Raw genomic sequence first — 27,787 nt, 5'->3', positions numbered from 1 at the left:
ATAGGTTGCCCAAAGAGGTTGTAGATGTCCCCTTCCTGGAAGTGTTCAAGGCTAGGTTGGATGAGGCCTTGAGCAACCAAGTCCAGTTGAGAAGCATCCCTTCCTTTGTCAGGGAGGTTGGAGTAGATGATCTCTAAGGTCCCTTCCAACCCAAGCCATCCTATGATTCTATTTCCATGCCCCAGCTACGTGCCAGGTATTAGAATGAAGTCTTCTTCGGATTCAGAACTAATAACGGAAGGACAGTAAGAGCTAACAGAATAAGCCAAATCAGAAAGATTGCTGTACACCATATATTTAAATCATCAAGAGAGTTTAAAGCCAACCACTAGGCCACATTTTCCCTCCCACTAAAAGCCAACTAAGAGAATTATCTGTGTCTAAACCGCAACGCATCAGAGGCAGTAACTGATTATTTCTACAGTCATTCTATGCAGTTATTCTATGCCATCAAAATGCATTTCTGGCATGAGACTTGCATCTACTTTTAAACTAAATAGCAAATATGACCTGGATTGGTTTTGTCAGAAATCAGACTTCCTCAAATACATTTGAAAACACCTCAACAAAGCCAACAACCAATGTGCCCCTTCCCTAAGATAACTGACACTAAAACTCTCAAAAGGCTTATAAATCACACAAATTGTGCATGTTGTGTTCAAAAGCAGTACCTGGCCACTTACCACTCTAAGTGGCATTCTGCTTCTTGGGTTTCTGTCAGAGACCTCTGGAAACCTCTGGGCTTTTTAACTACAGGTTCAGTAAGAGCAAGTGCAGGGTCCTGCATGTGGGTCGAGGCAATCCCAGGCTGGGCAGTAACTGGCTGGAAAGCAGCCCTGAGGAGAAAGACTTGGGGGTGCTGGTGGACAAGAAGCTCAACTTGAGCTCTCAGTGTGCACTTGCAGCCCGCAAAGCCAATCAGATCCTGGGCTGCATCAGAAGTGTGGCCAGCAGGGCAAGGGAGGTGATCCTCCTCCTCTACTCAGCTCTGCTGAGACCCCACCTGGAGTACTGCCTCCAGTTCTGGAGCCCCTATTCCAAGAGGGATGTGGAGGTGCTGGAAGGTGTCCAGAGAAGGGCCAGGAGGATGATCAGAGGGCTGGAGCACCTCTCCTATGAGGACAGACTGAAGGAGTTGGGGCTGTTCAGTCTGGAGAAGAGAAGGCTCCCAGGTGACCTAATTGTGGCCTTCCAGTATCTGAAGGGGGCCTACAGGAAGGCTGGGGAGGGACTTCTCAGGATCTCAGGTAGGGATAGGACTAGGGGGAATGGAATGAAGCTGGAGGTGGGGAGATTGAGGCTGGAGGTGAGGAGGAGGTTCTTCCCCATGAGAGTGGTGAAGCCCTGGAATGGGTTGTCCAGGGAGGTGGTCGAGGCCCTGTCCCTGGAGGTGTTTTAAGGGCAGGCTGGATGAAGCTGTGGCCAGGCTGATGTAGTGTGGGGTGTCCCTGCCCATGGCAGGGGGGTTGGAACTAGATGATCCTTGTTGTCCCTTCCAACCCTGAATGATACTATGATATTAAAAACTCACATGGTTGGTATAGATTTGCATGCACATACATACCTATACTGGAGGTATAATCGGTGGCTCCAAAGATCAATTCTGGTGCCCTGTAGTACCGAGAGCAGATGTATGACACATTAGGTTCTCCACGAACCAGCTGTTTTGCACTGGAAAGGAAACAAAACAATCATCTTTTAGTAGTGAAGAGCTTTACAGTGTTGCAGTGCTGGCCAGAGCAAAACTTTGGCACGCTTCACCCTACTCCAATTCCTAATGCTAAAGTGCTATGTTCAATCAAGGCAATGCAAGCCACAGAATCAATGATTTACCATTAAATTAGTCCAATTCAAGCAGCTACCTTACACTAGACTGTGGTAGTTTTAGGGTTTTGGATAGGATAGGATAGGATAGGACAGGATAGAATAGAATAGGATAGAATAGAATAGGATAGAATAGGATAGGATAGAATAGGATAGGATAGAATAGGATAGGATAGAATAGGATAGGATAGGACCAGACCAGACCAGACCAGGTTGGAAAAGACCTTTGAGATCATCAAATCCAACCTATCACCCAACACCGTCTAATCAACTAAACCATGGCACCAAGCACCCCATCCAGTCTCTTCCTAAACACCTCCAGCGATGGGGACTCCACCACCTCCCTGGGCAGCACATTCCAATGGCCAGTCTCTCTTTCCATGAAGAACAACTTCCTAACATCCAGCCTAAACTTCCCTGGCACAGCTTGAGACTGTGTCCTTGACTGTGGTACTTAAAGTAAACTGGTGCACATACAAGTAGACTAATAAAGGATAACATTAGCCTTTTAGGTTACTGTGGTAGTTTTAGGCTAAGCCTTTAAAATTTAGCTGCAGATTTTGAGCAGAAAAGTAGGAAAATATAAATAAATCACTGCTGGGTGCAAACCCAAAAGATTATTCTAAACAAATTCACTGTATAAATGTCTGGGATAAGAGAAGCCTTATCATAATAATTCTTCACATTTCACTTCCATTCCCATTCCTTTTCTCCTCTGATCTTGGCTGTTCTGCTTTGCCTGGGAGAAGGTAACACTTCTGCCTGACCTTGAAATAAGACTAACATTGCTTTCTCTCAGCTTCTCTATCTCTCTCAGTACAAAGGGGAGTTTGGGAGGTTGGGGGCAGCAGTGGAACAGCTTCCCTCATCTCTTTCTGAGCAGGGGGTTTTCCATGCTATTTGCTAATTGTAACTACCTGTATAATAATGTAACTCTTGTATATTTTGTACACATTCATTGCATTCCATTGCAGAGTGTAGTTTTTGCTTGTAAATGCAGCTTCATTTGTTTCTAACTGAGTTAGTCTGGCTAAAGCTAATGCTGGGGGAAACTTCAACCCACCACAGTTACTGTGCAGCCTGTTCTGCAAAAGACTCCTCTGCACAAACACCCAAACCTAAGATGGATGTAGCACCATGCAATATAATTACAGGCAGATTATCTACTACCAAAAATCTCTTCATGTATTATTATTCTCTCTGTGGCAAAATCAGTAAAGAGTCACTCAGCTCAGCCCCCTGCTTTGACTAGGCTCCAGGAAGGTGGAATTAAATGGGAAGTCACTTTAATCAATGTGTGGTATTTAATCACTGGGATCAACAGAATAAGAAGGCAGGAGTGGTGCAGAGGACCATAACTAGGAGAGGTAGTGATGGGAGAGGAAGGCAAAGCAATTAATCTGTGTCATGAAAGGAAACAAATCCAATTAGTTCTGAACTCAGAAGAGGACTAAGCCCTAGTCCTAGTGAGGACCACCACCAGGTACTGAGATGGGAGTGGCAAATACTCTGCCTTGCAGAACTCTGCAGAACTGTACCCATTCTCTCTTCCCCGAATACATTTCACCCCAACTGTATTTATTTTCCCATGGCACAGTGTTTTCCCTATGTACCAGTGTATTTCTTTTTATGCAGGTGGTAGAACATTACAAGCTTGAACTTTAATTCCCTCCCTTCTGGTAACTTTTCCCAGCTCTCTCCCACCCCCACATGGACCAAGACCACCTGAGTAACACAGAGGACTTCTTTGCAAAGTCCCACCCAGATTTGCCCTGAAGGAAGCTCAGTACAGGATGTTTCAGGCCACAGATGTGCTTACCTTCCGAAGTCACAGAGTTTTAGAACAGCTGTATCAGGGTCCAGCAAGAGGTTCTGTGGTTTTATATCCCGGTGGCAGATCCCAAAGGAATGGATATAGGCTAAACTCCGGAACAGCTGATACATGTACAACTAGAACACAGAAACACTGCGTAAGAAACATGTTCCCAGTCCAAATAGGGCCAACAAGTCATTTGGCACAACCCCTTATTAGAAGAAAACCACCAGAATCACTTTTAAAAGACCCTGCTACCTTTCCCTGCCACATTTCCACACGTGCAGCTCAAGTTGGTCCATGTGTCACAGTATCACCAAGGTTGGAAGAGACCATTGAGTCCAACCTGTCACACACACCTCATGACTAGACCACGGCACCAAGTGCCACATCCAATCCCCTCTTGAACACCTCCACCACCTCCCTGGGCAGCACATTCCAATGACAAATGACTTGCTCAGTGAAGAACTTTCTCCTCACCTCCAGCCTAAACTTCCCCTGGTGCAGCTTGAGACTGTGTCCTCTTGTTCTGGTGCTGGTTGCCTGGGAGAAGAGACCAACCCCCTCCTAGCTACAACCTCCCTTCAGGTAGTTGTAGAGAGCAAGAAGGTCTCCCCTGAGCCTCCTCTTCTCCAGGCTAAGCAACCCCAGCTCCCTCAGCCTCTCCTCACAGGGCTGTGCTCAAGGCCTCTCCCCAGCCTTGTTGCCCTTCTCTGGACATGTTCAAGAGTCTCAATGTCCTTCTTAAACTGAGGGGCCCAGAACTGGACACAGGACTCAAGGTGTGGCCTAACCAGTGCACAGTACAGGGCACAATGAATTCCCTGCTCCTGCGGGCCACACTATTCCTAATGCAGGCCAGGATGCCATTGGCCTTCTTGGCCACCTGGGCACACTGCTGGCTCATGTTTAGGTGGCTGTTGATCAGTACCCCCAGGTCCCTCTCTACCTGGCAGCTCTCAGCCACTCTGACCCCAGCCTGTAGCTCTGCATGGGGTTGTTGTGGCCAAAGTGCAGCCCCTGGCACTTGGATTTGTTGAATGCCATCATGTTGGACTCTGCCCATCTGTCCAGTCGGTCGAGGTCCCTCTGCAGAGCCTTTCTACCCTCTAACTGACCAACATCTGCTCCCAACTTGGTGTCATCTGCAAATTTGCTGATGACTGACTCAATCCCCTCATCCAGATAATCAATGAAGATATTAAAGAGGATGGGGCCCAGCACTGATCCCTGGGGGACACCACTGGTGCCTGGCTGCCAGCTGGCTGTGGTCCTGTTAAAAAGGAGCACAGTTCCAAACCAAGTAATTGTGCCAGCTTTCTCAGGTTTATCAATACGGGCAGTCATAAAAACCACCCAAAAGAAAGGTGTTTCAGTTTGCTTTATGAATCAGTCTCTTCATAAAAATGAAGTATTCTGGGGTATGAAGAAAATCCACACAACTGAAAAAAAAAACACACCCCACACTCCAAACCCCTCAAGAAAATGCTTTGTTTGAAGTTATTAACATCCAGTGCTGCCCAAGAACTATGGCAGTGTTACTTGAGTGAATTACCCAGTTTCTCTTCATGAGGGGCCAGTTTTAATCTCAACTCTCTAGACAAAGAGAAGGCAGATTAAACCCAACTGTTCAGAATACTTTTATGAAAGGACAGCAAACAAGTATGCTGAGGGAGAGTTTTCTCTGTTCCCATTCCAAGGCTTGATAACCTCATAGCAAGGAGGAATACAGCAAGGGGAGATGTTACGAAGCTGAGAGCTTCACAAAGCAGGATTACAGAGCAAGGGGAAGATGTCCAGCTGCTGGAGCTACACACTTTTGGCTACAGAGAATAAATCCTGCTGCATATGATTAGACCTGTATAGCCTAAGTCTAAGTCTACATCCCAGCCTATAGGCCATACAGTTAGGAAGGCAAGGGAAGCCCTGTTTCAAGGTTGACAGCAGGCTGCCATAGGTTATTTGTTATCTTGGCTGTGTCTACCTATAAGGTTCCATTTAAAAATAAAGCTACCAGAGATGCACATCCATGCTTTCCTTTTCTAAGTACATTCTCCACAGTTTACCTTTAACAGGCTGTCGAACTCGGTGCAATTACTAGATACTGCTATCAGTTCATATCTGCCTCACTTCCACCACTATTTTTAGAATAGAACAGAATAGAATTAGCCAGGTTGGAAAAGACCTTTGAGATCATCAAGTCCAACCTATCATCCAACACCATCTAATCAACTAACCCATGGCACTAAGTGCCTCATCTAGTCTCTTCTTAAACACCTCCAGTGATGGTGATTCCACCACCTCCCTGGGCAGCACATTCCAATGGCCAATCTCTCTTTCTATGAAGAACTTCTTCCTAACATCCAGCCTAAACTTCCCCTGGCACAGCTTGAGACTGTGTCCTCTTGTTCTGTTGGTGGTTGCTTGGGCGAAGAGCCCAACTCCCACGTGGCTACAACCTCCCTTCAGGTAGTTGTAGAGAGCAATAAGGTCTCCCCTGAGCCAGGATGCCATTGGCCTTCTTGGCTGCCTGGGCACACTGCTGGTACATGTTCAGCCTACTATCAACCAGTACCCCTAGGTCCCTTTCTGCCTGGCTGCTCTCCAGCCACTCTGACCCCAGCCTGTAGCACTGCATGGGGTTGTTGTGGCCAATGTGCAGAACCTGGCACTTGGATGTGTTCAATCTCATGCCCTTGGACTCTGCCCATCTGTCCAGCCTGTCAAGGTCCCTCTGCAGAGCCTCTCTACCCTCCAGCAGATCAACTCCTGCCCCCAGCTTGGTGTCATCTGCAAATGTACTGATGATGGACTCAATCCCCTCATCCAGATCATTGATAAAGATATTGAACAGGATGGGGCCCAGCACTGATCCCTGGGGGACCTTTACACATTCTCTCTCCCTTGTCTTCTTTGTTGGTTTTTGGTTGTTCTTTGATGGGGAAGGTAGGAGTGGGGGCAGAATTGCTTGAATTTTGGCTCTAGGTTTTCATATATGTTTCTTAAAACCACAACTCTGCACAGAGAAAAGCAAACAAGTTTGTATTCTGAATTGCCTGCTCTAGATGTGTTAGGTGTGTACTGTGCAAGTGTATTGCAAAATAATGCAAAAGACTGCTCTGACTTTAGGACTCAAGTCAAAACATGTGGGCTTTGGAAAGTATTCCTTTCAACTCCACACAGCAACCCCAACATCTTCAAGAATTTTCTACACCATGGTAGAATTTACCAATATTACTAGAAAAGCCTCCCTGCAGCTCTTTGTTACCTAGGGAAGAGCAGCGCTCTGCCTGCCGAGGCATCAATCAGACCAAATGGATATGATTTGACCTTTGTCGAGCCAAGATCCCTGGAAAACTGCAGAACACTTTAAGGTAAAATGGTCTTTTAAAATCCAGTGTTATGGGAAAGGCTAGCCTGGCCAGAAAAAAGAGAACAGCCTCACAGGCTACGTCAAGTAGGAAGCCTCAAACATCAAGTGAGATGAAAGAGTTGAAGTAGACTTTTCTCCCACAGGGTAAGGACAATTCTCCTGAAGTTACAATAATGAAGAGCAATAAAGGCAAAAGTACTGACAACATAGTATCAGTCAGGGTTGGAAGGGACCACAAAGATCATCTAGTCCAACCCCCCTGCCATGGCCAGGGACACCCCACGCTAGATCAGGCTGGCCAGAGCCTCATCCAGCCTGCCCTTAAAACACCTCCAGGGACTGGGCCCCAACCACCTCCCTGGACAACCCATTCCAGGGCTTCACCACTCTCATGGGGAAGAACTTCCTCCTCACCTCCAGCCTCAATCTCCCCACCTCCAGCTTCATTCCTTTCCCCCTACTCCTATCACTCTCTGAAATCCTGAGCAGTCCCTCCCCAGCCTTCCTGTAGGCCTCCTTCAGATACTGGAAGGCCACAATTAGGTCACCTGGGAGCCTTCTCTTCTCCAGACTGAACAGCCCCAACTGCTTCAGTCTGTCCTCACAGGAGAGGTGCTCCAGCCCTCTGATCATCCTCATGGCCCTTACAGATATATAAACAAGTTATTACAAGCTAAGGCAACAGATTATGGGGGGATATAACCTTAAGACATGCTGTTTCACCAGCAGACCAAAACAGGGTGCCCTTGCAGTAGAAATTGTTACTGCTGGATGACAAAATGTTGTGCTTCTTTAAAACCAGGAATACTTGTTGCTAATCTCAATTGAATGGTACCTGGTACCACACCAACAACTTAATGCCATGTGAGAACTTGGCACCCTTGACTGGTGCCTGACTTGATCTGGATGAAGGGATTGAGACAGGCATCAGCAAATTTGCAGATGACACCAAGTTAGGAGCAGATGTTGGTCAGTTAGAGGGTAGAAAGGCTCTGCAGAGGGACCTCAACCGACTGGACAGATGGGCAGAGTCCAACAGGATGGCATTCAACAAGTCCAAGTGCCAGGTGCTGCACTTTGGCTACAACAACCCCATGCAGAGCTACAGGCTGGGGTCGGAGTGGCTGGAGAGCTCCCAAACAGAGAGGCACCTGGGGGTGCTGATTGACAGCTGCCTGAATATGAGCCAGCAGTGTGCCCAGGTGGCCAAGAAGGCCAATGGCATCCTGGACTGCATTAGGAATAGTGTGGCCAGCAGGAGCAGGGAAGTCATTGTGCCCCTGTGCTCTGCATTGGTTAGGCCACACCTTGAGTCCTGTGTCTATTTCTGGGCCCCTCAGTTTAAGAAGGACATCGAAACACTTGAATGTGTCCAGAGAAGGGCAACAAGGCTGGGGAGAGGCCTTGAGCACAGCCCTGTGAGGAGAGGCTGAGGGAGCTGGGGTTGATTAGCCTGGAGAAGAGGAGGCTCAGGGGAGAACTCACTGCTCTCTACAACTACCTGAAAGGTGGTTGTAGCCAGGAAGGGGTTGGTATCTTCTCTCTAGCAACCAGTACTAGAACAAGAGGACACAGTCTCAAGCTGCACCAGGGAAGTTTAGGCTTGACGTGAGGAGAAAGTTCTTGCCAGGAAGAGTAATTGGCCATTGGAATGTGCTGGCCAGGGAGTTGCTGTCCCTGGAGGTGTTCAAGAGGGGATTGGATGTGGCACTTGGTGCCATGGTCTAGTCATGAGGTCTGTGGTGACAGGTTGGACTCAATGATCTTTGAGGTCTCTTCCAACCTTGGTGATACTGTGACACCACAATGCACCAAATGGAACTGTGAGAGCCAGGGGAGTTCCATCTTTGACCAAAAAGGGGAAATATAAAATAAAACTGTAAAAGACAACAACAGAAGCAGACACCTAAAGAGAGGTTGTGAGGTTACAGTGTGCATACAAGCATCTTTTCCCACTAGTATGCCTTTCATGCCTGTAACAGAAGCACATGAACTCTTACTCATACGGCAGGAAAAGGGAAAGATCACAGATAAGAGAACATTATTCTTTCTGACATCCTCTTTCAGTTCATGACCTTTGTATTTGTCATCTCAGGAACCTGAAGCTGCTAGTGTGACTGGTGTTGGTCTCAAGCCTCTTCAAAAACACAACACTCCCTTCACACTCAGACTCCCCCACCCCTTCCAAGACTTCTGTAGAGCAGGCAATCCAGGCTGCTTGCTTTCGGCTTCCGCCCTCTGTTCTTCCTCTGCCATAACAAATCATTCTACATTTTTTTCCCCCCTTGCCTTAAGATTAATGTGCTCCTAAAAATTTCAGAAAGCTACTTATGTCAGAGAAGAGGTATCCACATTCCTGTAACAGATGAAGGCATCACTGAACCACATCTATCAGTTACCTACCTTGACATAAATCATAGGGAGTGTCTGTTTGGCCCGACTATAATGTCTGGCAACTCTGTATACTGTTTCAGGAACATAGTCCAGCACCAAGTTGAGGTACACCTCATCTTTCTGAAAGAGAACAAAAGAAAAATAAAGAAAGAATTAATAATCATAATAAATCAACAATACATTTGAAGCATGAAGTACAATTAAAGCATTCAGAGAAGCCTAAAGGAGGACACAGTCTCAGGCTGTGCCAGGGGAGGTTTAGGCTGGATGTTAGGAAGAAGTTCTATACAGAGAGAGTGATTGCCCATTGGAATGGACTGCCTGGGGAGGTGGTGGAGTCACCATCACTGGAGGTGTTCAGGAGGAGACTTGATAGGGTGCTTGGTGCCATGGTTTAGTTGATTAGATGGTGTTGGGCGATAGGTTGGACTCGATCTTGAAGGTCGCTTCCAACCTGGTCTGGTCTAGTCTAGTCTAATCTATTCTATATGCCCTTCACTCTGGCTCTTTCAACCTGGTCTATTCTATTCTATTCTATTCTATTCTATTCTATTCTATTCTATTCTATTCTATTCTATTCTATTCTATTCTATTCTATTCTATTCTATTCTATTCTATTCGGCTGTGGACATCTTAAGTACACCTCTTTAGGTGGAGTGTGAACTCTTGCCAACCTGCCTTTGCCCTTGTTCACTAACACCTATGTCAAAACTACATTTAAAATCCTATTAATTGATGTGGTCTCCAACAGAACAAGTTAAATTCCCAGGAGTGGGTGTCCAGCTCTGGGCTACTCAGTTTAAGGAAGATAGGGAACTACTGGAGAGAGTCCAGTGGAGTGCCATGAATATGATGAGGACTGGAGCATCTCGCTTGCAAGAAGAAGCTAAGACCTGAGGCTCTGTAGCATGGAAAATAGAAGACTGAGAGGGGATCTTTGCAATGGGTGGGAGTCAGGAGATGGGACTGGGCTCTCTTCAGTGATACCCCATAACAGGACAAGAGACAGCTGCATGCAAACCAGAACCCAGAGGGTTCCACCTGAACTTAAGTGAAAGCTTTCCTTCAGTGGTGCTGGAGTGCTGGACCAGGGCATCCAGAGAGGTTGTGGAGTCTCCTTCCTGGAGACTTTCCCAATCTGCCTGGACACATTCCTGTGCAGCTTGCCCTAGGTGATCCTGCTTTAGCAGGTATTTCCAGAGGTCCCTTCCAACCCCTACCTACTCTGAGTGGTCTCTTCAGTTTTGAATTGCATCATGGAAAAGTTGCAAGAGTAAGTGCAAGAGCTTTATAGCACTGCACATTAGGGTCCCATTTGAACTTGGCAGGTTGGACTCGATGATCTTTGAGGTCTCTTCCAACCTTAGTGACACTGTGATAAGGCATTTTCTGATTATAAATGGGGACAAGGATAACTGCTATGTCCAGTCAATATTTTTATTAAGAGACATATTGAAGTGACATGTGCAGTCTATTAACTCTTGAGTTAACCCTTGCCTGCTAAAAACCATGTGCAGAAGTCCCAAACTCACCCCCCAAATAGACATCAGAAGAAAGTTTGACAAATGTAGCTTTGATCTTATTGAACTGCCAACTATTAAAGCATCAATACATATTAACAATTCAAAGACAGCTAAGCCACTGGTAATATTTTTGACCATTTCAGGTGCTTGCTTGTATTTTGATATCCCAGTTGTCTCCAGCTGAAATATATGAACTTATTCATGGCAAAACAGAACAAGCTAAACACCAAGTCCCCAGTTATCAAATCTTGGGTCAGGTCAGTGTGACCTAATTGTGGCCTTCCAGTATCTGAAGGGGGCCTACAAGAAGGCTGGGGAGGGACTGCTCAGGATCTCAGGTAGTGCTAGGACTAGGGGGAATGGAATGAAGCTGGAGGTGGGGAGGTCTCTTCCAACCTGGTCTGGTCTGGTCTGGTCTATTCTATTCTATTCTATTCAGGCTGGAGGTGAGGAGGAAGTTCTTCCCCATGAGAGTGGTGAAGCCCTGGAATGGGTTGTCCAGGGAGGTGGTTGAGGCCCCATCCCTGGAGGTGTTTAAGCCAAGGCTGGATGAGGCTGTGGCCAGCCTGATGTAGTGTGGGGTGTCCCTGCCCATGGCAGGGGGGTTGGAACTAGATGATCCTTGTGGTCCCTTCCAACCCTGACTGATACTGTGATAATACGATCATAATATAGAAACACCAAAAGGAGCTTTTTAATATGCTACTTGGTTATAGAATATATTAACAAAGGAAAGGAGGAACAAAGAGGAATTAATGTATAATGTCCTACAATCACATAGTGCCCAACTGTGGAACTGAGGATTTTCAGCAGTAAAACAGGTTTTAAAAGGACTGCTGAGATTTTTAATGTGGTCTTCTGCTCAAATCCTATCAGGACTGTGAATACATCTAATGTTGGAGGAGTAGATATAATTAATGTATCAACCTGAAAGATTATTTTTGAAAGTAGTAACCTTTCCTGTCCTTGCTGTATTAACACTTTCATCTTCCTAAAGAGAAAGTCAGTATAGAGAGACTTTATGTGGATGGAAACAGCACAGAACTCCCAGGACTCCCACTACAGTCCCTTGTAAAGGTGGTCTACTTGCTGCACATCTTAATACCTGAACACAAACCTCATTCAGCCATAGCAATGTCACAGTTGTATTGTCACCCCAGGGGTGGAGTGTGCTGTGCTAATCTCAAAGGCCTCCATCTCCCTTACTCGTCTCTGTGCTGCATTAGCAGAGAGCAGCAGCCTCCAGTGAGTAAAGCAGCAGCACACAGAGATACACACCTTGAGTACACAATATGCAAAGAGCTGCTGGGTTTGTGCTGTTGAAGACTCAGAGTTCAGGATCTCTGTTCACCATTATTGGACAGTGAACACCTCTATTTCCAGGATATTTTAATATCTCTTAACAACACCTCCTAAGAGGCCAAGTGACTTTGCAAGGTCCTGCCTACAACACTACAGAAGGATACTCTCTTTTTACTATCATTGCTTAAATGATAGTAGTAATAGCACCAGTTCTAAGCAAATGCCAGTGGTCTAGCTTTTCTACTTTTATGGTACTTCTGCAACATAAACAAGGAGCAGCAGCCTCCAAAGCCCTCTCTACACTGGTGTCTCTCTAGTGCCATCTTAGGAAGTGGGTAACATGAAGGAATGCAGGGAGCAGGCAGGACAACAAACTATTTGAAATGCATGAGGAGGAACAACTACTAGCAAAGGAAGCATCAGAAGGCTCTGGAACTACAGAGGTGTGTGAATGTATGCAAGAAAATTAAGTCCTTGTATCTTAGCACTTCCCTTCTGCAACAAGCAAAGTTCTTTGCTGGCTTTTACTTTAAGCCAGTAACAATCCCTCACCACCTCTTCTTGGATCAGAGCTTTCAACCTATTAAATATGAAATACAGAAAATAAATGTCCTGAAAATAAAAGGTAACTTATGTCTAGTAAGGCAACCTCCACACCAAGAGAGAAAAGTCTCATGGATATGAATTCTGTTTGACTCAGTGTAGACACAGCTTGATGGATATGCTACCAGAACAAGAGGACACAGTCTCAAGCTGTGCCAGAGGAAGTTTAGGCTGGAGGTGAGGAGAAAGTTCTTCACAGAGAGAGTTGTTAGCCATTGGAATGTGCTGCCCAGGGAGGTGGTGGAGTCACCATCCCTGGAGGTGTTCAAGAGGGGATTGGACGTGGCACTTGGTGCCATGGTTTAGTAGTCATGAGGTGTTGGGTGACAGGCTGGACTTGATGATCTCTGAGGTCTTTTCCAACCTTATTGATTCTATATGCTTGCCTCTTGGAGAATGGGAAAAGTACTACCAGTAATGAGCCACTACACAGAACTGTTACTAAGTTGATCATCTTCATTCAAGGATACATGATCCATGGATCAGAAAGATTTACATAAGAGATTTGAAACAAGGGGAAAAAAAGAGAATAGAAATGAAATTACAATGATTTCATTGTCCTCTTACAGTACAAGCAAAAGGAGACAGGTAAAGCATGCCATCATTGAACCCTCTGCATGCTACTTCACAAGTGAAGTTTGAGAACTACAGTATTCCATGTGGTCCACACCACTTTTGCTTTGCCTTTCTTCCCTCCATTTTAATTTTATGTTCTGTTGGAAATGAGACTGATTCAATAGAATAGAATAGAATTAACCAGGTTGGAAGAGACCTTTGAGACCATCGAGTCCAACCTATCACCCAACACCATCTAATCAACTAAACCATGGCACCAAGCACCCCATCCAGTCTCTTCCTAAACACTTCCAGGGATGGTGACTCCACTACCTCCCATGACACAAGCACAAATAAACCTCAAGACACCTGCATCAGAGAGAGGGAAGTTTTGCACTCAGTCACCAAGGCTTGTGAGTGTTGGTGCTGTCCACAGTAGCTGAACAAACAGCGTGGGTTTTGTGTGGCGCTGCTCATGTCAATGTGTATCACACATTATCACCTAGAACACCAAGGCACACAAAAGCCTTTTCCCCAGCCAGTGAATGAGTTGTGATGTACCATTTGATGTACTCAGAACTTCAATATGCAACTACAAAGCCAAAGCTTATAGTGTTGGCTATGTAAGCAGCTGCAGATTCCACTCCTACCACAAGCAACTTCAGAAGTGCTCTGAATGACTGCTCATGAATTATAGACATTTCAAAGTGTTCCGGACCTACCCCCTCCCGATGTCATCTGGCACCAATCTGATAAACACTCAGAATGGGGTTTGAAAGAGCCTTCATCCTTCCCTGTGAGCATGAACTGGATGAAAATAACATCCAAGTTACCTGGATTCCCCTGAACAAGATCCAGGGCAAGCTAGAAAGCAGTCATGGCCTGACAAGCTCTGAGGATGATGTAACCTGGTTTGCCTACCTCATGAGTTCCACCTGAACACATTTTTCCAGTGACCCAGATGTGTTGCAGGAGGGAAGAGAGTTAGCTCAAAGAGTTTGCTAAATGAGGGCAGCTGCTTGAGGATCAAATGGGAGGATCAAGGCTCATCTTTCCACTACAGGAAGCCATTTACAAACCCCACCACATATTCCACACCTGACTTGTTTCCCTGCTGATGGCTCAAAATTGCTGGACTGGGAACAAGCCATGGTAACCTAACTGTGAGCAGCACCTCTGAACCACCTCTACAAAGAATAAAAGAATTCAGGTCACAACTGCATCACATATATGACAAAGCAAGCACATGATGTCATTAAATAACTCACTTCTCCTTACAGACCTTGGGCTTGAATAGATGTTACTAGCTTTCCCCAGCAGGTCAAATGCCTATGTGCATCCATATTCTCCTGTGCCTGCTGCTAAGGATATGACTATGCACTCATTAGAATAGAAAAGGGGAGGGTAGGAAGCCAGATGCTGAAATACAGGATCAACATATTTCATTAGGACTTTGAGCAATGCAGCTGATGTACCTGCAAACACCCCAAATGTTAGAACTGCTTTTTATCAATGGGCAGTTAAATCTCCAGCTGACCAACACTGATGCAATAATCAGCCACAGCAAAATAAGCACCATCTTGTGGTGATCTTCCCCCTCTACTCAGCCCTGGTGAGACCCCACCTGGAATACTGTGTCCAGTTCTGGAGCCCCTATTCCAAGAGGGATCTGGAGGTGCTGGAAGGTGTCCAGAGAAGGGCCACGAGGATGAGCAGAGGGCTGGAGCACCTCTCCTGTGAGGACAGACTGAAGGAGTTGGGGCTGTTCAGTCTGGAGAAGAGAAGGCTCTGAGGTGACCTCATTGTAGCCTTCCAATATCTGAAGGGGGCTACAGGAAGGCTGGGGAGGGACTTCTCAGGATCTCAGGTAGTGATAGGACTAGGGGGAATGGAATGAAGCTAGAGGTGGGGAGATTCAGGCTGGAGGTGAGGAGGAAGTTCTTCCCCATGAGAGTGGTGAGACCCTGGAATGGGTTGTCCAGGGAGGTGGTCGAGGCCCCATCCCTGGGGGTGTTTAAGAGCAGGCTGGATGAGGCTCTGGCCAGGCTGATTTAGTGTAGGGTGTCCCTGCCCATGGCAGGGGGGTTGGAACTAGATGATCCTTGTGGTCCCTTCCAACCCTGAATGAAACTATGAAACTATCTTCCCACTGAACCACTCTGCCCCTCTCAAGAATTAAAGATACAGGCACCAACTCACACTGCTTGGAAACACTTCACATAAATAACAATACAGACCATCTCATCATAAGGGATATGATAAAGATTAGGATACAAGAGCCAAAACATCCTAGAAACCAATTATTTTCCTTTGTATCAGAAACTGGAGTCTACAACTACTCTACAACATGAGCACTAGACATCATGAGGCCAAATCACCACAGAATGGTTTAGGTTGGAAGGGACCGTAAAGATTATCATAGAATCAGTCAGGGTTGGAAGAGACCACAAGGATCATCTAATTCCAACCCCCCTGCCATGGGCAGGGACACCCCACACTACATCAGCCTGGCCACAGCCTCATCCAGCCTGCTCTTAAACACCTCCAGGGACAGCACCTCCCTGGACAACCCATTCCAGGGCTTCACCACTCTCATGGGGAACAACTTCCTCCCCACCTCCAGCCTGAATCTCCCCACCTCCAGCTTCATTCCATTCCCCCTAGTCCTATCACTACCTGAGATCCTGAGCAGTCCCTCCCCGGCCTTCTTGTAGCCCCCTTCAGATACTGGAAGGCCACAATTAGGTCACCTCGGAGCCTTCTCTTCTCCAGACTGAACAGCCCCAACTCTTTCAGTCTGTCCTCACAGGAGAGGTGCTCCAGCCCTCTCACCAGAGCTGAGTAGAAGGGGAGAATCACCTCCCTTGCCCTGCTGGCCACACTTCTCCTGATGCAGCCCAGGATCTGATTGGCTTTCTGGGCTGCAAGTGCACACTGAGAGCTCCTGTTGAGCTTCTCCTCCACCAGCACCCCCAAGTCTCTCTCCTCAGGGCTGCTTTCCAGCCAGTCCCTGCCCAGCCTGCATTTGTGCCTGGGATTGCCTCCACCCAGATGCAGGACCCTGCACTTGCTCTTGTTGAAGCTCCTGAGGTTGGCTTGTGCCCACCTCTCCAGCCTGTCCAGGTCCCTCTGGATGGCCTCCCTTCCCTCCAGCTGTCTGCTGCACCACACAGCTTGGTGTCAACTTGCTGAGGGTGCACTCAATGCCACTGTCCATGTCATCTAGCTCATAATCCCCTGCCACAGGCAGGGACACCTCCCCAGTAGACCAGGTTGCTCAAGGGGAAGGCCTCATCCAACCTTCCCAGGAACACCTCCAGAGGTGTTCCCTGGGAAATCTGCTCCAGTGTCTCATCATCCTTACTGTAAACAATTTCTTTCCAACATCCAGTCTAAACCTATGCTCCTAAATACTGTGTGAAATTGAGCACATGACCCCACTAACCCAGGAAAGGCTGCATGGAGGTTTCAGTCTCCACTTTGAAAAATCTCCCCTCTCAGTTCAGACAAGTAACCTGTTTTAAGCACCATCCAGTTGTGCTTAACCATGGCCAATATAAAATAACAGCTACTGAATGCACAGACTCCCTCTTAAAGATTGTTCCATGCAGGGCAAGTACAAATATTCTTTCTCTGTGGTCCTCCCCTGCCTCAACAAACCCCAAATTAATCCTGAGCGGTCTCTCTCAGTTTCTGTTCCCATGCATCACACACACTATATTTCCAATGTGCACATAGAAAACTGCAATCAACATCACTCACAGTCCAACTATTTCCTCTATTTAGCACCACCAGGATAATAGAAAGCAGGGAGGTCACACATGCCAAATGCCAAACTGAGGGCAAAAGGAAAAGCATCACAGGGCATAGCCTGAAACACACAGGGAGACGCTAGAAACACTCCTGGACTGTCAGTCCTATATGGAATCTAATGGAAAATACCCTGAGCATCAAGTAATGGAATTAAAAGGTTGGAGAAACTACTCTGGGTACTCTTTTGTCTGGGGTGCATATGGAAAAAGTGATGGATATTTCAGTTTTCCTGTCCTGGCAGATCACAGATCACCAAGGTTGGAAGAGACCTCAAAGATCATCAACCTGTCACCACAGACCTCATGACTAAACCATGGCACCAAGTGCCACATCTGAGGGGCTGAGGGAACTCGAGTTGCTTAGCCTGGAGAAGGCTCAGGGGAGACCTTCTTGCTATCTACAACTACCTGAAGGGAGGTTGTAGCCAGGTGGGGGTTGGTCTCTTCTCCCAGGCAACCAGCAGCAGAACAAGAGGACACAGTCTCAAGCTGTGCCAGGGGAGGTTTAGGCTGGATGTTAGGAAGAAATTCTTCACAGAGAGAGATTGGCCATTGGGATGTGCTGCCCAGGGAGGTGGTGGAGTCACCATCACTGGAGGCGTTTAGGAAGAGACTGGCTGAGGCACCTGGTGCCATTGTTTAGTTGATTAGATGGCATTGAGTGCAGCCTCAGCAAGTTTGCTGATGACACCAAGCTGTGTGGTGCAGCAGACAGCTGGAGGGAAGGGAGGTCATCCAGAGGGACCTGGACAGGCTGGAGAGGTGGGCACAAGCCAGCCTCATGAGCTTCAACAAGACCAAGTGCAGGGTCCTGCATCTGGGTTGAGGCAAACCCAGGCACAAATCCAACCTGGTTAGTTCTGTGTTCTGGTGGTGTGGTTCACAGGTGGTTCTCAAATGTTTATCCTTTCTCCTTTTTTCATAGTAAACCATTGAGCTAAGGTAGTTTTCAGCTGGACTCTGTGTGATCAGCTGAGCACAACTGAGAGGAGATGAATGACGGAGGAGTTCCTTAAATTTACCTTGGCATTTGGAAAACTGAATGTGGAACTGCACTCTGAAGAGACTCTCTTCACCTGCCTATTCAAACCAAATGCACACAGGGAAGCAATCAATCTAAAATTAAGGAATATGCCTCCAGAATGCACTTACTGAGATGACCCCAAAGCAGCAGTATTGGGGCTAAAGGAAGGTAAATAAGCCAGTTTCCTCCAGGGGACCATGTTTACTTTGCAGCATGACAGCACCCCACTGATGAGGTTTCAAAGGTAGATGCTACATCGAGCTGCTACTGACAGGTTGGCAACTACACAAGGGTTCTGTCAGAAAGTGCTGAGGAATTTTAACTCAGAGCTGGGAGGCAAGCAAATGGATTTCAGCATTTTTCATGGATTACCTCTCCTTTCTGATTGCATTAGTTAAACAGCAGAGTGTCAGCATGAGTTGGACAGATGGGCAGAGTCCAAGGGTATGAGATTGAACACATCCAAGTGCCAGGTTCTGCACATTGGCTACAGCAACCCCAGGCAGTGCTACAGGCTGGGGTCAGAGTGGCTGGAGAGCAGCCAGGCAGAGAGGGACCTGGGGGGACTGGTTGATGGTAGGCTGAACATGAGCCTGCAGTGTGCCCATGTGGCCAAGAAGGCCAATGTATCAGGAACAGTGTGGCCAGCAGGAGCAGGGAAGTCATTCTGACACTGTACTCAGCACTGGTTAGGCCACACCTTGAGTCCTGTGTCCAGTTCTGGGCCCCTCAGTTTAGGAAAGATGTTGAGTTGCTGGAAGGTGTCCAGAGAAGGGCAACAAAGCTGGGGAGGGGTCTGGAGCACAGCTCTGTGAGGAGAGGCTGAGGGAGCTGGGGTTGCTTAGCCTGGAGAAGAGGACACTCAGAGGAGACCTTCTTGCTGTCCACAACTACCTGAAGGGAGGTTGTAACAGGCAGAGGTTGGTCTCTTCTCCCAGGCAACCAGCACCAGAACAAGAGGACACAGTCTCAAGCTGTGCCAGGGGAGGTTTTGGCTGGAGGTTAGGAGGAAATTCTACACACAGAGAGAGACTGGCCATTGGAATGTGCTGCCCAAGGAGGTGATGGAGTCACCATCACTGGAAGTGTTTAGGAGGAGACTGGATGGGGTGCTTGGTGCCATGGGTTAGTTGATTAGGTGGTGTTGGATGATAGGTTGGACTCGATGATCTTGAAGGTCGCTTACAACCTGGTCTATTCTATTCCATTCTACTCTACTCTATTCTATATGCCCTTCACTGTGGCTTAGCCATCTGGATTTAAACATACAAGGTTCAGATTCATAGTTTTTGCCCTAGATTAAGAAAAAGTTTGTTGTACTTTTTCTGAAAGCTACAAGCATGATGTGCCTCAGACATACATCCTTATCAAGCACCAGGAGAGACCCACCTTCCTTCTCTTATCTTGAAGACTGGCATAGGGCATTAGAGATACACAGACTTTGGAGCCACTGCCAAAGACAAGGCAAGAATTTGCAGCCTCCCTACTCTAACTACTGAACAGCCATGACACACTGGGAAAAAAACTGAAAATGCAAAAAAATGGTGTAGCTGACCTTATCTGCATGAGGAATGGTGACATCCAGTGGCCACATGTGCTGTATTTACTTGCAGTTTACAAACACATCTATTCCAGAACCCAGCTGTGGCTGTGACCCAAGGGAAGGAAATGTAAACCCAGAGGTAGATGCAGTTCTGTACAGGTAACTCTGGAGTGCAAAAGCAATTAAGACTTGAATTCAGGGTCCATAAAGATACTGTATTCTAGTAGTACTGAATGCTGGGCTAAATAAAACAGAATTAACCAGGTTGGAAAAGACCTTTGAGATCATCTAATCCAACCCATCACCCAACACCATCTAATCAACTAAACCATGGCACCATCACCCCAGCCAGTCTCTTCCTAAACACCTCCAGGGATGGTGACTCTACCACCTCCCCAGGCAGCACATTACAATGGGCAATCACTCTTCCTATGAAGAACTTCCTCCTAACATCCAGCCTGAACCTCCCCTGGCACAGCTTGAGACTGTGTCCTCTTGTTCTGGTGCTGGTTGCCTGGGAGAAGAGACCAACCTCCACCTGGCTACAACCTCCCTTCAGGTATCTGTAGAGAGCAATAAGGTCTCCTCTGAGCCTCCTCATCTCCAGGCTAAACAACCCCAGCTCCCTCAGCCTCTCCTCACAGGGCTGTGTTCCAAACCCCTCCCCAGCTTTGTTGCCCTTCTCTGGACACCTCCCAGCAAGTCAACATCTTTCCTAAACTGAGGGGCTCAGAACTGGACACAGGACTCAAGGTGTGGCCTAACCAGTGCAGTGTACAGGGGCACAATGACCTCCCTGCTCCTGCTGGCCACACTGCTCCTGATGCAGGCCAGGATGCCATTGGCCTTCTTGGCCACCTGGGCACACTGCTGGCTCCTGTTCAGCCTACTATCAACCAGCACCCCCAGGTCCCTCTCTGCCTGGCTGCTCTCCAGCCACTCTGACCCCAGCCTGTAGCACTGCATAGGGTTGCTGTGGCCAGTGTGTAGAACCCAGAACTTAGATGTGTTCAGTCTCCTGCCCTTGGACTCTGCCCATCTGTCCAGCCTGTCGAGGTCTCTCTGCAGAGCCTCTCCTTCCCTCCAACAGATCAACTCCTGCCCCCAGCTTGGTGTTGTCGACAAATTTACTACTGATGGACTCAATGCCCTCATCCAGAGCATCAGTAAAGATATTGAACAGGATGGGGCCCAGCACTGATCCCTGAGGCACACCACTAGTGCCTGGCTGCCAGCTGGCTGTGGCACCATTCACCACCACTCTCTGGGCTCAGCCTCCAGCCAGTTCCTAACCCAGCTCAGAGTGCTGCTGTCCAGGCCAGGGGCTGACAGCTTGGCCAGGAGTTTGCTGTGGGAGACGGTGTCAAAGGCCTTGCTGAAGTCCAGGCAGACCACATCCACAGCCTGCCCCACATCCACCAGGTGTATCTGGTTTCTAACTTCCTCCTTGTTAACTAAATGAGTCTGAGAATTGAGATTGGTTCCAAGCCCTCTGCTCCTATACCTACTTATCAAAACTTATCAAATTGTTCTGTAATGCTCATTACTTGATGCAACAGTTTGATGCAGGAACTGCCAAATGGGTCAGCTGTGATGGGAGCATAAGGGCAGAAGTCAAGCTCCCCATGGAATTCAGATTTAAGAACTTGCCTCAGTCTTGTTCTAAGACAGTTGGTTTGCATTGTCTGCCTTTGATCACTGAAGGGGTCTAGGTTCTCAGCACTAAGCATTTCTCCTTCATTAAAAAAACCAAAGGGCATTTTCTGCCACAGTTTTCACCTCCAAGAGAGAAGATAGTCACGAGTCAAGTCAAGTGTTCAAGAGGGAACTGGATGTGGCACTTGGTGCCATGGTTTAGTAGTCATGAGGTACTGGGTGACAGGGGGACTGGGCAGGGGGGACTAGGGGGAATGGAATGAAGCTGGAGGTGGGGAGATTCAGGCTGGAGGTGAGGAGGAAGTTCTTCCCCATGAGTGTGGTGAAGCCCTGGAATGGGTTGTCCAGGGAGGTGGTTGAGGCCCCATCCCTGGAGGTGTTTAAGCCCAGGCTGGCTGAGGCTGTGGCCAGGCTGATCTAGTGTGGGGTGTCCCTGCCCATGGCAGGGGGGGTGGAACTAGATGATCCTTGTGGTCCCTTCCAACCCTGACTGATACTATGATACTATGACAGGTTGGACTTGATGATTTTTGAGGTCTCTTCCAACCTTATTGATTCTATGGTAAGTGTCACTCATGAAGAGAATTTGAGAATCCCAACCCAATGCATTCTATGATTCTGTAAGCTGGAAACAGCCACCCAACATGGAAGAGATGGGACTGAGTTGGGATCTTTGTCACAGGTAATCTGTGAATATTGCACCAGAACAAGAGGACACAGTCTCAAGCTGTGCCAGGGGAGGTTTAGGCTGGATGTTAGGAAGAAGTTCTTTACAGAAAGAGAGATTGGCCATTGGAATGTGCTGCCCAGGGAGGTGGTGGAGTCACCATCACTGGAGGTGTTTAGGAAGAGACTGGATGAGGCACTTGGTGCCATGGTTTAGTTGATTAGATGGTGCTGGGTGATAGGTTGGGCTTGATGATCTCAAAGGTCTTTTCCAACCTGGTTAATTCTATTCTACTGGAACCACAGCTTGCAAGCAGAGCCTGTGCCATAACCTGGCAATCTGTTGTGAAATGAAAATTAACAGATACTGTTTGGATTGCTTGGGTGTCCTGGCTACCTTAGCCTGGAAACAAAAAGCCCTCTTTGAAGATCTACTCGTTCCTGCCTGTACTCTACCTGCCAGACTGAGCGGAAATTCCTGACTCAGGTTGTATCCACAACAGCCAATTAGGCAAGATGATACACCAGAATGTCTCAAACTATAGCCCTGCCTCAGGACAAACAGCAAGCTGCTCTCCTTCCCAGGCTGAATGACTGTTAGATGAGAGCAGTGGCTCGAGCTGGCAGAGGAATGACTTCAGGACAGAATGACTAAGCAGACATACTGGACAGTTTCACCTGTCTGGAGCTTCCCACTTCCGCTGCACACATCTAGCACTGCCTCCTCTGCTCTTGCAAAGTCCTCCTGCAGGCAGACAAAACTGCTGTTTCTATTAACACAACCTACTCAAAACCAGACACTGCTCATAACTACAACTAAGGAAACCCCCAGCATGCTGTGAGCCCTAACAGCAGTAACTGCAATGATTATCTGAGGAGTCGTGCCCTTTCTGAAATGAGCTTGGCAGGCCTCAGGCAAGGACTAGGCAGATACCAATAGCCCAGAATCCCTCATAATTGGCATTAATTGCTCCTTTGTTGACAGCACAGCAGATCTGCCAAGGATTAAATGGATCATAGTGACTAAATTCATCTCCAGTGATGGCCCTTCAGCACATTTACCAGGCTGGTGCACCACATTCACACAGGCTCTCTTCATCTGAAATTGGGCTCAAGGCTCTGCCAATTGCACTTTTGCTGCAAGAATCACAGCATCACCAAGGTTGGAAGAGACCTCAAAGGTCATCAAGTCCAACCTGTCACCACAGACCTCATGACTAAACCATGGCACCAAGTGCCACATCCAATCCCTTCTTGAACCCCAAAACCAAAACACAACACACCATCAGCACAGAAATACCCCACAAAACCCCAAGTTCAATTAAGAAGCCAAATGGTTCAACTACAAGTACTCAGTTTTAATAGGAAACAGAGTGAATGGTCCTTACACAAGGACTCAACTGAATACTCCTGCAGGGCCACAGCAATCCCATGCAGAGCTACAGGCTGGGGTCAGAGTGGCTAGAGAGCTGCCAGGCAGAAAGGGGCCTGGGGGAACTGGTTGACAGCTGCCTAAACATGAGCCACCAGTGTGCCCAGGTGGCCAAGAGGGCCAATGACATCCTGGCCTGCATTAGGAATAGTGTGGCCAGCAGGAGTAGAGAGGTCATTGTACCCCTGTACTCAGCACTGGTTAGTCCACACCTTGAGTCCTGTGTCCAGTTCTGAGCCCCTCAGTTTAAGAAGGACATTGAGACACTTGAACGTGTCCAGAGAAGGGTAACGAAGTTGGTGAGGTGCTTGGAACACAGCCCTGTGAGGAGAGGCTGAGGGAGCTGGGGTTGTTTAGCCTGGAGAAGAGGAGGCTCAGGGGAGACCTCATTGCTCTCTACAACTACCTGAAGGGAGGCTGTAGCCCGGTGGGGGTTGGTCTCTTCTCCCAGGCAACCAGCACCAGAACAAGAGGACACAGTCTCAAGCTGTGCCAGGGGAGGTTTAGGCTGGAGGTGAGGAGAAAGTTCTTCACTGAGAGAGTTGTTAGCCATTGGAATGTGCTGCCCAGGGAGGTGGTGGAGTCACCATCCCTGGAGGTGTTCAAGAGGGGATTGGATGTGGCACTTGGTGCCATGGTCTAGTCATGAGGTCTGTGGTGACAGGTTGGACTTGGTGATCTTTGAGGTCTCTTCCAACCTTGGTGATACTGTCAAAGGATGATGTTGATGTGTCTTTAAAGGGAAGAATGAATCTTTCCCTAACAGGGCTATGAATCAGGACAAACATCAACTGTTCACCAAAGGCCAGCTTGCCCACTTGCTCCCTTCTTCTGAATGTCTTCACTGCAGTTCAGTACACTGCTGCCAAAGCACATGTGAGACAGTGCAGATCAAGCTCATTGATGTAGCTCAGCATGCATCTTCTGCATGCTTAGTTTAAACCTCCAGGTCTATGGGAGTAAATTTCCATCCAGAGCCTGCAGGGAATTTTGGCTGCGTGCCCTTACAGCTAAGACTAAAGAAGACTAGAAATCAATTAGAGGATGCAGAAGGGACAGCTCAGCCTCCAAAAGAGTTAATATATTACCCCTTAGTGATCTCTCCCTGTGCTTCCATATGTGATTTCTTTGACTTCTCTGACTACCATGTCACCTTAATTGGAGTTAGAGGATGGGAGGGGGAGGGGGGGAGGGTGTTGGGGGAAGTTCTATAGCCAGAGTTACAATTACTGAACAAAACCTGTATTTACTTGAGTTCTGTATGATTCAACCCAAGAACAAATCCCTGTGACTAATCTTCCTCTTTTGGGCACGGATATGGATCAGACTTGAACAATGGAAAACATCCCCACCAAGAAAACCTGACATGTATGAAACAGGAAAGATCTGGAGAACCAGCCTTCTGAGGAGCTGATGAGGGAACTAGAGTTTCATTTGGAGAAATGGAGCAGGGCTCCAAAGGCTGTCAGCACAGTTAGGATTAAAAAGGACAGGTACCAAGACCTGTTTCGCCATACTCCAGTAAGTTAATGTTTATAAACCAGGCTAAGATGCCCCTGAAATTAAGGAAAAGCATCAATAATCCAACCATAAATACACACCTTCCTAAAATGGGCTGATCCCCAAGGGCCAAGCTGACAGACAAATCATAGTATCACAGTATCAGTCAGGGTTGGAAGAGACCCCAAGGATCATCTAGTTCCAACCCCCCTGCCATGGGCAGGGACACCCCACACTAGATCAGCCTGGCCACAGCCTCAGCCAGCCTGGCCTTAAACACCTCCAGGGATGGGGCCTCGACCACCTCCCTGGACAACCCATTCCAGGGCTTCACCACTCTCATGGGGAAGAGCTTCCTCCTCACCTCCAGCCTGAATCTCCCCACCTCCAGCTTCATTCCATTCCCCCTAGTCCTAGCACTACCTGAGATCCTGAGCAGTCCCTCCCCAGCCTTCCTGTAGCCCCCTTCAGATACTGGAAGGTCACAATGAGGTCACCTGGGAGCCTTCTCTTCTCCAGACTGAACAGCCCCAACTCCTTCAGTCTGTCCTCACAGGAGAGGTGCTCCAGCCCTCTGCTCATCCTCCTGGCCCTTCTCTGGACACCTTCCAGCACCTCCAGATCCCTCTTGTAATAGGGACTCCAGAACTGGAGGCAGTACTCCAGGTGGGGTCTCACCAGGGCTGAGTAGAGGGGGAGAATCACCTCCCTCGACCTGCTGGCCACACTTCTGATGCAGCCCAGGATCTGATTGGCTTTGTGGGCTGTAAGTGCACACTGAGAGCTCCTGGTGAGCTTCTCCTCCACCAGCACCCCCAAGTCTCATGCATCTTGTTTAGGATCTCATCATAAAGGCAGAATATCAAAACAACAAACACAGCAGAGATCACTGGCCCTACAACCCTGCCCATTTGCTCCAAGGACTATGCAGGAAAACCTCAAACTGCAGAAATAAAGCAGGAAAAAGACTTCTGACTGCTTCCACCAAAAGAATCTTGAACATACAAGTCAGCCCATTATTTGGCTGTTCTTTCTTCCCCTCTGTTTCATTCCACCAGTTATAATCACATTAAAGTGATTAAAGTTGGTGAGGGGCTTGGAACACAAGCCCTATGAGGAGAGGCTGAGGGAGCTGGGGCTGCTTAGCCTGGAGAGGAGGAGACTCAGGGGTGACCTCATTGCTCTCTGCAACTACCTCATTCCAATGGGCAATCACTCTCTCTGTGTAGAATTTCTTTCTAACCTCCAGCCTAAACCTCCCCTGGCACAGCTTGAGACTGTGTCCTCTTGTTCTGGTGCTGGTTGCCTGGGAGAAGAGACCAACCCCCACCTGGCTACAACCTCCCTTCAGGTAGTTGTAGAGAGCAATAAGGTCTCCCCTGAGCCTCCTCTTCTCCAGGCTAAGGAACCCCAGCTCCCTCAGCCTCTCCTCACAGGGCTGTGCTCCAAACCCCTCTCCAGCTTTGTTGCCCTTCTCTGGACACCTTCCAGCAACTCAACATCCTTCCTAAACTGAGGGGCCCAGAACTGGACACAGGACTCAAGGTGTGGCCTAACCAGTGCTCAGTACAGGGCAGAATGACTTCCCTGCTCCTGCTGGCCACACTGTTCCTGATGCAGGCCAGGCTGCCATTCTTGAATTCTTCTTGGGTATCAGCCAGTAACACAGAGAAAGGAAAGCCTCTGGGCTTATGAGACACTGGTGTCAAATACCAGGGAAGGAGAAGTTCAAGGAACCCTCCCACTGGAATAAACAGGTGGAGTGATCACAGCAATATAAACTATTCATGCAAGAGAATACTTGATCATCCAGGTATCAAAATTAAGTTCACTGGTGAACAATTTCATTCAAGTTAAGAGCAGTATAATCATTACCTCTGAAATCCTCCCATCACTGCTAGACTCAATTAGCATGAACAGATCAATGGCACTAGGCTGTTAGGTTCATAAACAGGTAACAACTGCAAGCTCAAATCATCACTACTCAACCATGTTTTCTGGTACTTTTCCTTGGATTTTTGTCTTACTCTTCCCACTGCACGTTATACAAAGCTCTGGGTACCTAGCACACAAACCTGCAAGCGGTTCCTCTGTGTCTTTCCTGCTCACCAGATGGCATCTTGCCTTTTTTTTCCCCTTCCCTTTTCCTCCCCTCTTCAAAGAGTCAGTTTGATTAGGAAGGTCATCTGAAGGAAAAGATGTTACTGCTTCCCAAACTGACAAAAACACAAGAACTGTTACTCTTCCTCCCCAGACAAGCTTCAGAATACCAAACTGCTGCTGTCCAGAGCTTCTCTCAGAAAGCAGCCAAACAATTTATACACAGTTATCTCCACACGCTTCCACCTACATGGAAATACTTCTGAGCCAATTAGATATGATTTTGTATTGAACTGCAAAATGATCTTGCAGCCTGAATGGTGACATAACACTGCCTAGGTTCTGCTGGGTGTCTCTCTGTCCCTGCGACTGGCTCACATTTGCCCCATTTTCCTCCACGGCAGCAGCGAAGTCTCCAAGGCACAGAGCAAAGGTGCAAAGAAAGAAGAGCAGAAAGTAATTTCTAACCAAAACACCAAGATTCACTGCTCATGGATGGAGTCTGCATTTAAAAAACATCATAGAATCACAGAATGAGGTTGGAGAAGATCTCAGAGATCATCGAGTCCAACCTACCACCCAACACCTCATGACTAAACCATGGCACCAAGTGCCACATCCAATTCCCTCTTGAACACCTCCAGGGATGGTGAGTCCACCACCTCCC

The 27,787-nt window shown here is 47.7% G+C and overlaps 1 protein-coding gene across 2 annotated transcripts in view; it reads right to left on the bottom strand.

The window, feature by feature from the left end:
* Positions 1-27,787, bottom strand: part of GSK3B (glycogen synthase kinase 3 beta) — a 198,187-nt gene that overhangs the window by 54,331 nt on the left and 116,069 nt on the right. For both annotated transcript variants that reach the window (XM_068165938.1, XM_068165939.1), the window contains exons 4-6: positions 9,414-9,524; positions 3,644-3,774; positions 1,565-1,671 (exon numbers count right to left, since the gene is read on the bottom strand). In XM_068165938.1, the coding sequence (XP_068022039.1) occupies positions 1,565-1,671; positions 3,644-3,774; positions 9,414-9,524 (349 nt within the window). The remainder of the gene's footprint in view (positions 1-1,564; positions 1,672-3,643; positions 3,775-9,413; positions 9,525-27,787) is intronic.

The sequence above is a fragment of the Melanerpes formicivorus genome, unplaced genomic scaffold (assembly GCF_026170545.1).
Source record: "Melanerpes formicivorus ecotype bairdi unplaced genomic scaffold, bMelFor1.0.p_v2 SCAF_95, whole genome shotgun sequence".
NCBI lineage: Eukaryota > Metazoa > Chordata > Aves > Piciformes > Picidae > Melanerpes > Melanerpes formicivorus.
This window is presented reverse-complemented; position numbering and strand designations above follow the sequence as displayed.